We start from the raw sequence: 10,657 nt of genomic DNA, 5'->3' as shown, positions 1-10,657 counted from the left end.
CGGTGTGGCTACCTGGGGCGCCTGAGTCGGTGTGGCTACCTGGGGCGCCTGAATCGGTGTGGCTGCTGGGGGCCGAGCCGGTGTGGCTGCTGGGGGCCGAGCCGGTGTGGCTGCTGGGGGCCGAGCTGGTGTGGCTGCTGGAGCCAATACTGCTGCCGGAGCCAATACTGCTGCTGGAGCCAATACTGCTGCTGGAGCCAATACTGCTCCCGGAGCCAGTACTGCTGCCAGAGGCATCGCGCGGGTCAACCGGGTAATAGCCACTCGGGCAGACGGCCACACAGGTGCTGTTCGGGGCCAGGTAGCTGCCCGGGGGGCAGGTAACACGGGCGTTGGCTTCCGGGCCGACGCAGGTGGCGCACGATGCGTGGCAGCCGTCGGCGACGCAGATGTCCTCGCAGGCGCCGCACTCCCAGCTGGGGCAGTAGTGGCAGAAGTCCTTGCAGCGATCGCACTGTTGGCTGCGCATGGCGAGGAAGGCGCCAGCCGGGCAGTCGGGCTCGCAGCGGCCGGTCCAGGTGCGGTCATTGCGATCGGTCATGGTGTAGCCGCGGATGCAGTAGGTGCAGTCGGCCGGGCCGGGGCCCTGGCACGAGCTGCATGTGTGGTGGCAGGGGCGGCAGGTGTCCGCCGAGTAGGAGGTGCTGCCCTCGGAGAGGCTGGACTCGTCGTCCACGTGCGTGGGGTAGGTGCGGGAGGGGCACTCGAAGTGGCAATTCCCATGGACCAGGGCCAGGGGCTTGAAGCAGGCGCTGCAGGTGTTCTGGCCGATGCATTCGGCACAGGAGTTGGTGATGTACTCGCACGGTTGGCACGTGCCGGTTTGGTGCTCGCTCGCCGGGTCGGCATGCATGAAGCCCGTGGAGCGACAGCTGGTGCAGCGGTCGGCGCCGGGGCCGGCGCACGTGGAGCACGAGGGGTGGCAGGCCTCGCAGGCCCCGGTGTCCGGGTTGGGGAATTTCCAGCCCGGGCAGACGGGCATGCAGGCCCCCTGGTGCAGGGACAGCCCGGCGATGCAGGCGGTGCACTGGCCGGGCTCGCGGCACTCGGTGCAGCCGGCCGGGCAGGCGCGGCAGGTCCCATCCTCCGAGTGCAAGTAGTGGCCCGGGAGGCAGGAGACACAGCGCCCGAACCGGAGGGGGTCCGGCCGAGAGCAGCCGCGGCTGGCGGGGAAGCACTGGCCCTGCTCATGTAGCCAGTCCTTCGGGCACCGGTGGGGGATGCACTCGCCGGCGGCCAGGAGCCAGTCGCTGGTCAGGCAGTCGCGGCAGGAGTGCGACCCGTGGCCGGCGCAGCTTCCGCACGAGGCATGGCGGCAATCGTAGCACAGCCCCTTGTAGGGGCCGGTCTGGGTGCCGAGGTCATCCTGGCAGAGGGGCCCGGGCTGGCACCGGCCGCTGGTGGTCCAGAGGCGGTCCAGCGTGCAGGAAGAGCACTGGTGCTCGGCCGGGCCGGAGCAAGTCAGGCAGCTCTCGTGGCAGGGGGCGCACCGGGCATCGGTGGGGTCGACATAGGCGGAGGCCTCGCAGAAGCGCTGGCAGGTGCCGTCCTGGCGGAGGAGCAGCCCGGCCGGGCAGGCGGTGCACTGGCGCGGCTGGTTCCGGTCGCAGGCCGCGCAATTGGGATGGCACTCCATGCAGCCGGGAGTGTCTGCGTGTTTTTGTGTCAATGTGTGAGTGTGTGTGTGTGAGTGTGTGTGTGTGTGTGTGTTGTGGATGGGAGAGGGGGGGGGCAGGGGGAGGCGGAAAGACAAGCACAGAGACAAACAGAGGGACAGAGGCAGAGGCAGAGGGCGTGGTGGGGGGTGTACGAACCGGCGATCGAGCAGAAGGGGAAGTCGCCGAGGTTGCCGGCGTAGTCGCTGACCGGGATGGCCGGCGGCTCCCAGTAGTGGCTCCCATCGTCCGGGAATGGGTAGGAGCTGGAATATGAGTAGGAGCCGGGGTAGGAGCTGGGGTAGGAGCCGGGATAGGAGCTGGGATAGGAGCCGGGGTAGGAGCCGGGGTAGGAGCTGGGGTAGGAGCCGGGATAGGAGCTGGGATAGGAGCCGGGGTAGGAGCCGGGGTAGGAGCTGGGGTAGGAGTTGGAGTCGGAGTTGGAGTCGGAGTTGGAGTCGGAGTTGGAGTCGGAGTACGGGTAGGAGTTGGAGTCGGAGTACGGGTAGGACCCGGAGTACGGGTGGGAGTCCGAGGCCGGGGAAGAGTCGGAGCGGGAGGCGGAGCCGGCCGCAGGGAGGACAGCGGCCAGGGCGACACAGGCGCCGGTGGCCACCGCGAGCCACCGGACAGCACTACCGCGAGCAGACATGGCGAGCAAGTGCAAGGAAGGGGGTGGGCAGAGGTTAAGGGTGCGTGCAAGGGAGAAAGGACACAACGAGCACACGAGGAGGCCAGGGGGAGGGGGGGGGGGGGCCTCAGATCCAGCTCGGCGAGCGCACGGCGCGACCTCAAACAGAGAGAGAGAGGGAGCCATTTGCGTGGGCCATGCTGGGTCGTCTGCGCGCGAACGCCACCCCCGGGACGCAGGGAGGAGCAGGCGCATCGTGCGGGCCTCCCGTGCCAGATGCGTGCCCCGTTGCGGCCCCTCGCCCGGGGCCGATCTGCCCGGGCAGCATGCCGGGAGTGGCCATTTCGGCCGGCGCCCCCCCCCCCCCAATCAGCGGGGAGGGGGGAAGCTTGGACATGCATATAATCCAGGGGCCGTGTGGGGGGGAGGGCGCCGCCGACCGGCCCCGGCCCTCCCTCCCCCCGAAGCCCGGGCTGAGACACGCCCCCGGGAGTGGGCCTCCGGGTCGGGGGCCGTGTGGGAAGACCGCCGGGACGCGGGAAAAATGGCTGCCCGGCGTGTGGGGACTTTTCCCCGGGGCTCCGGGCGCGAACCAACACCGGTGTGCGTGGGCGGGCGCTTGCGCCCCCTCCGCCCCTCCCGGTCGCGGGAGGCGACGGGCACGCGCCCGGGCGGGCTCAAGCCCTCCGGGGCGCGGTTGGTGGTGGGCCAGCACGCCGGTCGGAAGCCGCCCGGAGGGGCAGGAGCCGGGGCTGTAATTGGGGGGCCGGGGGCGGGGGGAGCCGCCGTGCCATATGGTCGCGCCTTGCCGAGAGAGGGCGGGCATGTGGGTGCGCGCCATGGTGGGTCCCCTAGACAGGGCTCCGTGGTGTGTCAGGCCCCGGGGAGATCACGCGACGCCTTCGGGGGATGACTCTCACGGGTTGCGTCCTCGTCCGGGCCTCTGGGCGTGGGAGGGTGGGCGAGGGCGGGAGAGTGGGCGATTGAGCGAGTGAGAGAGCGAGCAAGAAAGAGAGAGAGGAAGAGGGAGCGAGAGGGCGCATGCCACCGGGTCTGGCGCACCACGGTCGGAGGGCGCGACACTCTGTCTCCTGGTCAGTGTTGCGAGTCTCTGACATGAATGGCAACGGGTCCCGGCGCCCGGGGGCTTCTCGCGCGTCCGAGCGCGCCAGCCCACGGGCGCACGCCAGCCCACGGGCGCACGCCAGCCCACGGGCGCACGCCAGCCCAGGGACGCACCGCACGCAGGGGGCAGCGGCGCGCCGGGCCGCGAGCAGAAAAGGGCACGTTCATGTAGACACAGGGCGGTGTCGCCCCCACGGTTGAGTGGTGTAATGGTTATCACGGCAGACTCTGAATCTGTCAATCCGAGTTCGATTCTCGGCTCGACCTTGCTTCTTTTATTTTGCCCGGGACCGGGAGGGCGCATGCGAGCGGCCACAAAAGAGGCTCCCATACCGGGACTCGAACCCGGGGCGCGTGGGTGAAAGCCACGTATCCTAACCACCTAGACCATATGGGATTGCGTTGGTACGTCAATCGTTGGGAGGCTACTAGTGCCTACGGACGCGGGACCGTTGGCGGCCCCCCGGTCAAAAAGGCATTTCCCATACCGGGACTCGAACCCGGGTCTCGTGGGTGAGAGCCACGTATCCTAACCACCTAGACCATATGGGATTGCGTTGGCACGTCAATCGTTGGGAGGCTACTAGTGCCTACGGACGGGGGACCGTGGGCGGCCCCCCGGTCAAAAAGGCATTTCCCATACCGGGACTCGAACCCGGGTCTCGTGGGTGAGAGCCACGTATCCTAACCACCTAGACTATATGGGACATGGGGGCCGGACCCACCGGTCACATGTTATAGTCTCGTGCTCGCGGCCCCGCCGGGCCAGGGGCCCAAAAGAGAGAAGCCCACTGTGGGGCTCGAACCCACGACCCTGGGATTAAGAGTCCCATGCTCTACCAACTGAGCTAAACAGGCTGCTACTGGCGGCCTGCCCCGGGGGGCGCCTCAAGAAGGAGGGGGGATGGTCGCGCGCGGCGTGCAACGTGCGAAGGTGTGTGTGTGTGTGTGTGTGTGTGTGTGTGTGGTCTGCGGCGCGCCATGCGTGACGGGCGAAAGGGGAGACGCTCGATCGCAGCTGCCCCTGCCCCGGATGCCCGGGGGGCACAGGTGAGGAGGGTCGGCAAGCCCGCGAGGCGCATGGGGCCGGGCCCGGGCCTCGCCTCTTGACGGTGCCCCGGCTGGCGGTCCCGGAGGCTGTGGCGGTGGCCTCACGCATGTGGAAAGGCGCGCGCCTCCGGGGTGTCCGCCGCCGGGGCTCTCCGACTGCCGGCCGGCAGCCCGGGGCCTGTGCCGGGGCCGGGGCCGGGTGGCCCCATCAGACCGCGGTGCGATGCCGACGAGCCGGTGCGGCGCGCTGGCGGAACGGCCCGTCCTCGGGGGGGGGGGGGGGGGCGAGCCGCATGCGTGCCCCGGGGCCGGGGGCGGGCCCTGGTGCCGAGCCGCGCGGAGCCGCCCGCCGGCGGTGCTGGCGATCTGGGGCCGCCAATGCCGGGGGCCGGCGTCGGGCCGCCGTGCCACCCGGGCGGTGCGGCCGCCCAGACGGCAACATGCTCCCCCCCTGGGAGGCCTTCGCTTTGGCGGTCGTCTCGGGTCCTTGCCGCCGCCGGCGTGCCGCTGCACATGGGCGTGCAGACAAACGGCACCGACGTGGGCCGCTCGCCTGCGCAGGCTGGTCGTGGATGCCCCGGCGGGGGTGAATGCGGCACACCGAGCCCGGGCCCGGCGGGCCCTGGCGGTTTGCGCGCTCTGCCATGGCGCCGGTGGGGGAGCTCGCCTGGGGCTTTTTTGGACGCGTGTGGCCGGGCCATGCCGGCGGCATGGGCACATGCGCGGCTCTGCATGTCTCCCGGTCCGAGTGCCGGCCATCATCCAGGCCGGCGCGCATTGACGCACACACACACACACACATGGCGGTGTCCGGGCGAATGTCGCGGGAGTGGTGCCATCCCGGCGCGGGAGGCGGCCCGGGCGGTGTGCATCTGCTTCGGTGGAGCGTGCGGCCCGTGCGGGGCCCATTCATCTCCCGATGGGCGGCGGCCCGGCCCGCAGGGGCAGACTCCCGGCAGCCACATGTACCCCGCCCGGGGGCGGGGATGCCAGGTGGATATCGTATAGTGGTTAGTATAAGTGGTTGTGGCCCACTCGGCCCCAGTTCGATTCTGGGTATCCACACTCGACTTTTTGGAGGCGGCGAGAGGCAGGAGGGAGGCGACGGCGCGCGCTCTGTGTTTTTTTCCCCCCCAGGGTCTCGTGCGCATGTTGTGCCTCTTCACACACACACACACACACTCTCGTTCTCGCTCGCTCCCCGCGCTGGCCATGCGGCGGGTGGGGCTGCTCCCTCTTTTGAAGCCCGGCCGCGCCCCTTCCCCGCGGGGGAGAGGCGCCCGGCCGGCCGGCCGGCCGGCCGGCTGGAGGATGTCCGTCCTCGTCGGCGAGGGCGAGAGGCGACGTGGCGGGGGGCGGTCTCCCAGCTGGGGCGGTCGCCTTCCGCCGCCGGATTCCACGGACACCGGCGCCGGAGGGGGCGCGGGCCCCGGGGCCGGGGGGCGCTCCCTCCAGGGCGAGGCCTCCCCCCCTGCGCCGGTGGGGAGCCCCGCGGGAGCCGGCCCGGGACAAGAGCGAGGAGCGGCGCGATAGAGCGGCCCTGCTGCTTCGGTGGCCGGCAAAAAGAGGCACGGCACGCCGGGGGGGGGGCCAAAAGGGAGGATACATCACCGGCAGGATTTGAACCTACGCGGGCAGAGCCCATCCGATTTCTAATCGGACTCCTTAACCACTCGGACACGGTGATTGGCCGTCCCTCCCGGCCGGCAGGCATACATCCCTGTGGCTGGCGAGGCCGGTCCTCCGCCGGTTGCCCGGCTGCGCGAAAGCCCCAACATCCCCGCGCCGTGGACCGGCAGAGGCACACCCGGCCGGCCGCACATCATGCCTGCCCCTCGTGCGGTCCGATGTGGGGGGCGCCCAGGAGACCGCTCCCCCCCACCCCCGAGGATGGGGCCACAGGGGTGGCCGCGCGCGAGTCCAGCTGGGCCGATGCCCGATCCGGGCGCGCTTCGTCGATGCGCGGGGACGGGCACGCGTATGCACATATGCGCGTGCGCGGGGACGACCGGGTCGCCGTGGCGGGACAGCGCCGGTCCGAGCCTTGTGGCTGTCCGGCAGCCGGCCCGCCCCTTCCAGGGCGGCCGGATCTTCCGAAGCATTCTGGGCGCCGTCTTTTTTTTTTTTTCTTCGTCCCACGCGTGCGGCACGCCGGGGGGGGTGCCTCGAGGCAGCAGGATACCCCACAACACTGCACGTGCGCGACATTTCACGCAAGCTCGATCACGCGCCCCGCATGGCGGAAATGTTTGAGCCGCACAGGGGCCCGCGCCCCGGTCCCGGCGCACACGCCCCCTTCCCACCCCTCGTGCGATGTGTGGGCCTTCTCCCTTTTCCCGGCCGTCGCCACGCCCCTGTGCCCCGTGTGGGTGTGTGGGCCGGCCCGCAGGGAGCCAGGGCGTCCGCGGCGCGGCGGGCACCGCCTTCGGGGTCACCAGCCGGCCGGGGGCACCAAGCTCCAGCCGCTGGTGAGACAGCCCGAGCGGGCGGATCTCGCTCAGGGGCATCCTCCCGCCAGGCGGCGGAGACCATCAGTTAACTCTCGCCGTCAGCTTGTGTGTGTGTGCGTGTGTGTGTGTGTGTGTGTGTGTGCGCGCGGGGGCGCGGGTGTCCAAGTGCCCGGGGCAGAACGTCCCGGAGGGGGATTTAACGGGCAGCGCCGGGCCGGCGGTCCCCCTCGACAGGGGGACGGGGGGGGCATCGATCCCCCGTGCCCAGACTTGTTCGGGCCACCCTGCCTTGCTCCTTCTTGCGCGCGCACCCGCCACCGCCTTGCCCCTTGCCCCTTCCCCCCGCCGCGGGGCTCGTTCATTCACCCTCGGCCAGCATGCGTGCACACGCCTTCCCACGCACCGGGGAGATGCCCAGCCCGTCGGATAGCTCCTCCTCGTTCGAGGACTTGGCGGACTTCGAGCTGCTCCCGGCGTCCGACGCGGAGAGGAGCCCGCGCGAGCCGGCCGACGACGCCAGCGCGGCTGGGCCCCGCCAGGCGGCATCGCCTTCGGGCCTCGAGTTGGATGGTACGCGGCCCGGTGGGGGCGCCATGTCCTTCGCATGCCCTCGATCGGTGCGCTCTGACATCGGCATCGCGGCGCGCGGCCGGCGGTCTGGCAGAGACGACAGACCCTTCGGCGGACGCGGTCCTTCCCTTGAACCGGGACACCATGCTGTTCCTCATGGCCGTGACGCAGGGCTGGGCGCCGGCCGAGTACCGGGAGAGCGCGGTGCCGGTGGAGTTCCTCCGGCTGGTTGGCCGGGAGGCGCCCGAGCCCGAGCCCGAGCCCGAGCCCGAGCCCGAGCCCGAGCCCGAGCCCGAACCGACCGTACACCTGGCCGTGTCCCTGCGACTGGTGACCACGGTCCAGTGCTTCGATGCCGGGCAGGCGGCCCCGGCGGTGCAAGTGAAGGCCGTGCGGCGTGTGCGGTGGCCGGGCGGGCCGGTGGCCCTGCGGCCGGCCGGCGGCCTGCAGGATGCGGTCTTCCGGCGGCTGGAGCGGCTGGCCGAGTCGGAGCTCCTGCGCACCGGGGCCCCGCACCACGCGTATCTCCTCCAGCAGGAGGGGGAGGCCCTCCCGGGCCATGGCCACCCCTGGCGGCGGGTGTCGGTGGCGCATTGCCTGGTGGCCGACATCCAGACGGCCGGTCCGGCCGGGGGCCGGCCGCTGAGGCGCCGGCTCCGGCAGGTTGCCTGCGTGCTGGTGGCGGCCGACCGGGGCGCCGAGGCGCCGCCCAAGCCGGCCCGGGGGGGCCGCCGGGCCCGGGCCACCGGACCCGGGGCCCCGGCCGGCTGCCTCCCAGGCGCCGGCCAGACCCTGCGCGTGTCCCGGGACGGCGGGCTTGCCTGCGAGCAGGGGGCCCTGCTGCAGGCGGCTGCCGCGGCGCTGGCCGACCTGCGGCGTGCTCTGGACGCCGGGGACTACTGACGGTGGTGCTCTCTCTCTCTCTCTCCCCCCCCTTCTCGGGCTGCGTGGCGCGGTGTGCCCCTCCCCCTCCCCGGCGGCTCTCACGCACGCGGCGGTCCCGCTCCTTCGCCCCACCCCCGATCGCATGCCCATGTCACTGCGCCGAAAAAAAAGAAGCTCCCGATCCGGGAATTGAACCCGGGCCTCCCGCGTGACAGGCGGGGATTCTCACCACTATACTAATCGGGAGGGGCTGTTGGCTGGTGCCCCGGGGCGCGGGCATTTGAAGCCTCCGCCCTCGCGTGCGGCCGCGGGCAAAAGGAGATGCATCACCGGCAGGATTTGAACCTACGCGGGCAGAGCCCATCCGATTTCTAATCGGACTCCTTAACCACTCGGACACGGTGATGGGGTACTGCCAGTCCGGTGGCCACGGCGCGTGATATGCCTGCCCTCCGGGAGCCGGGGACGCCGCCGGTCGCGGTTGCCCGTGTGTGCCCGTGTGTGCCCGTGTGTGCCCGTGTGTGCCCGTGTGTGCCCGTGTGTGCTCGGCGACCGGCGACCGGCGACCGGCGCCATTTCCTGGCAGAGCGTGTTGAAGCAGGGCCCCGGCCACCGCGTTCGGACCGCCCTCGCCCGTGGGCCGGGGGCGAGGGGAGGGAGCGCCAGCCTGTGTGCCATGGTATGCTGTCGGTTTGAGTTCTGCCGCTGCCATGTGCCCCGCCGTGGGGCGGAGGGGGGGGCGCCGGCTGTGCCTTACTATTGTTCTCCCCTCCCCATCGGCGCCGGTCCCTGGAGGGGAACTTTCCCCGCGCCGGGGCGCCGGCTGGCGCGCGGGCGTCGTGGATCCCGGCACACGGCGCCGGGGTCTCTCGGGCGACCCCCGGGCCCGACCGGCGCACCAGCCGCAAGCTATGTGAGGGCCGAAGGCAGCGGCAGGAGCATGGCCGCGTAGCTCAATTGGATAGAGCACCTGACTACGGATCAGGAGGTTGTGTGTTCGAGCCGCATCGTGGTCATTCATTTCCTTTTGACGCGCCTCGCGCTTTTTGTTCGCAGGCGACACGAGAGCCCGCCGGCAGGGGCAAAAGAGGATGGCAAGGTCGAGCCGAGAATCGAACTCGGATTGACAGATTCAAAGTCTGTAGTGATCACCATTACACCACTCAACCGGTCCACGGCCGACGAATCTGGCGTTCTATTTTTGAAGCCCCGCGCTCCCGGCATGTGATCCGGCCAGGCCCTGCAACCTGCGCCATGTGACCCCGGGGCCGGTTCTGGCACGGGCTCAGCCCGGCCCGAGCGCGGGCAGGCCCGAGCGCTGGCAGGCCCGAGCGCGGGCAGGCGGCCGGGCACGCACGCCGGGCGCGCCCCGCAGCCTGTGCTGCTGGGGGTTCCTGCGCCCGGGGAGAGAAGAACCATCGATCCCCCTGGTGGAGACTCGCGCTCCTTTTTTTTTTTTTTTTTTTTGCACCAGCAAGGGCCCCTCGCTGGGCTGCGCCCGGGAGCGAGGAGGGACCCTGCCACCGCGCGCGGCAGTGTGTGTGTGTGTGTGTGTGAGTCCACCGGGGAGTGGCCGCGCGCCGCGGGCGAGGAGCGGCGGGCGCGGGCGAGCCAGGCGACGTGCACGGTCGGGAACCGGGCGGGGCGTTTTTTCTTTCGCCCGGCGACACCGGCGCATGCTTCACTTTTGTGGGGAACGAAGCGACGGCCCTCGCAGGGCGCTCAGCCCCTCTGCCGGGGCAGGACCAACCCGGCCGCCGGAGGGAAGGCCACAGGCGCGACGCTGCGGTGACGCCCGGCGGCCGGGGGGAGATCGCGCGGCTTCGCCGCAGGCGTTTTATGAGGCGTCCGGGCCGGCCATCCTCCAGTCCGAATGATGTAGATGGTTATCATATCTGTCTAACACACAGAATGTCCCAGGTTCGAGTCCTGGTTCGGACATTCCTTTTTGCGCCGGCCCACCTGCCCCTTTGGGCGCCGGCCCTCCTCCCCGCGGCACTATGGCAGAGACCAAGAGAGAAAGAGAGATGCACGGGGGCAGACCGGGGAGGAGGGGGGGGGGGCGAGAGACGGCCGCGGGTGCAGTGTGTAACGGCATGAAGAAGCGCCCCCGGGACCGGGGTGAGAGGCGGCGTGCTCCGCGTACCCCTCTCCCTGGGCCCGGGGGCAAGAGTTGGCACAGCCGCGCGCTTCCTTTTGACCCCCGGGGCTGCGCTCCCCTGCCCGGGGGCCGGGGGAGGAAGATCGACGGCGCACTTTTGACCCGGCCACCCGGAAGCCCGCGTGTCTGC

The 10,657-nt window shown here is 71.0% G+C and overlaps 2 protein-coding genes and 12 non-coding genes across 14 annotated transcripts in view; 5 read left to right on the top strand and 9 right to left on the bottom strand.

The window, feature by feature from the left end:
- H696_05895 (hypothetical protein) overlaps positions 1-2,411 on the bottom strand; it is a gene marked incomplete at its 3' end in the record, with an annotated part of 4,482 nt that extends 2,071 nt beyond the window's left edge. Inside the window, exons 1-2 of the mRNA XM_009499672.1 lie at positions 1,815-2,411; positions 13-1,650 (exon numbers count right to left, since the gene is read on the bottom strand). Coding sequence (XP_009497947.1) covers positions 13-1,650; positions 1,815-2,307 — 2,131 coding nt within the window. The 5' untranslated portion in view covers positions 2,308-2,411. The remainder of the gene's footprint in view (positions 1-12; positions 1,651-1,814) is intronic.
- Positions 2,412-3,606: 1,195 nt separating this feature from the next.
- H696_05894 lies at positions 3,607-3,678 on the top strand. The gene has a single exon. It is a non-coding gene; the product is annotated as a tRNA-Gln (tRNA).
- A 57-nt stretch (positions 3,679-3,735) lies between these two features.
- Positions 3,736-3,808, bottom strand: H696_05893. Its single transcript has one exon. It is a non-coding gene; the product is annotated as a tRNA-Glu (tRNA).
- Positions 3,809-3,890: 82 nt separating this feature from the next.
- Positions 3,891-3,963, bottom strand: H696_05892. Its single transcript has one exon. It is a non-coding gene; the product is annotated as a tRNA-Glu (tRNA).
- Positions 3,964-4,045: 82 nt separating this feature from the next.
- H696_05891 lies at positions 4,046-4,118 on the bottom strand. Its single transcript has one exon. It is a non-coding gene; the product is annotated as a tRNA-Glu (tRNA).
- A 78-nt stretch (positions 4,119-4,196) lies between these two features.
- H696_05890 lies at positions 4,197-4,269 on the bottom strand. Its single transcript has one exon. It is a non-coding gene; the product is annotated as a tRNA-Lys (tRNA).
- Positions 4,270-5,454: 1,185 nt separating this feature from the next.
- H696_05889 lies at positions 5,455-5,526 on the top strand. The gene has a single exon. It is a non-coding gene; the product is annotated as a tRNA-His (tRNA).
- Positions 5,527-6,066: 540 nt separating this feature from the next.
- Positions 6,067-6,148, bottom strand: H696_05888. The gene has a single exon. It is a non-coding gene; the product is annotated as a tRNA-Ser (tRNA).
- Positions 6,149-7,169: 1,021 nt separating this feature from the next.
- H696_05887 (hypothetical protein) lies at positions 7,170-8,384 on the top strand (the record flags this gene model as incomplete). Its single annotated transcript, XM_009499671.1, has 2 exons — positions 7,170-7,481; positions 7,576-8,384. Exons 1-2 carry the CDS (start codon positions 7,289-7,291, stop codon positions 8,382-8,384), a joined length of 1,002 nt encoding a protein of 333 aa, XP_009497946.1. The 5' UTR covers positions 7,170-7,288.
- A 156-nt stretch (positions 8,385-8,540) lies between these two features.
- Positions 8,541-8,612, bottom strand: H696_05886. The gene has a single exon. It is a non-coding gene; the product is annotated as a tRNA-Asp (tRNA).
- A 78-nt stretch (positions 8,613-8,690) lies between these two features.
- On the bottom strand, positions 8,691-8,772 carry H696_05885. Its single transcript has one exon. It is a non-coding gene; the product is annotated as a tRNA-Ser (tRNA).
- Positions 8,773-9,308: 536 nt separating this feature from the next.
- Positions 9,309-9,382, top strand: H696_05884. The gene has a single exon. It is a non-coding gene; the product is annotated as a tRNA-Arg (tRNA).
- Positions 9,383-9,463: 81 nt separating this feature from the next.
- H696_05883 lies at positions 9,464-9,535 on the bottom strand. Its single transcript has one exon. It is a non-coding gene; the product is annotated as a tRNA-Gln (tRNA).
- Positions 9,536-10,233: 698 nt separating this feature from the next.
- Positions 10,234-10,307, top strand: H696_05882. Its single transcript has one exon. It is a non-coding gene; the product is annotated as a tRNA-Val (tRNA).
- The last annotated feature ends 350 nt before the right edge of the window (positions 10,308-10,657 follow it).

This window comes from Fonticula alba (assembly GCF_000388065.1).
Source record: "Fonticula alba strain ATCC 38817 unplaced genomic scaffold supercont2.15, whole genome shotgun sequence".
In the NCBI taxonomy this organism is placed as follows: Eukaryota; order Rotosphaerida; family Fonticulaceae; genus Fonticula; species Fonticula alba.
Note: the sequence above shows the minus strand (reverse complement) of the source record. Positions and strands in the feature narration are given on the sequence as shown.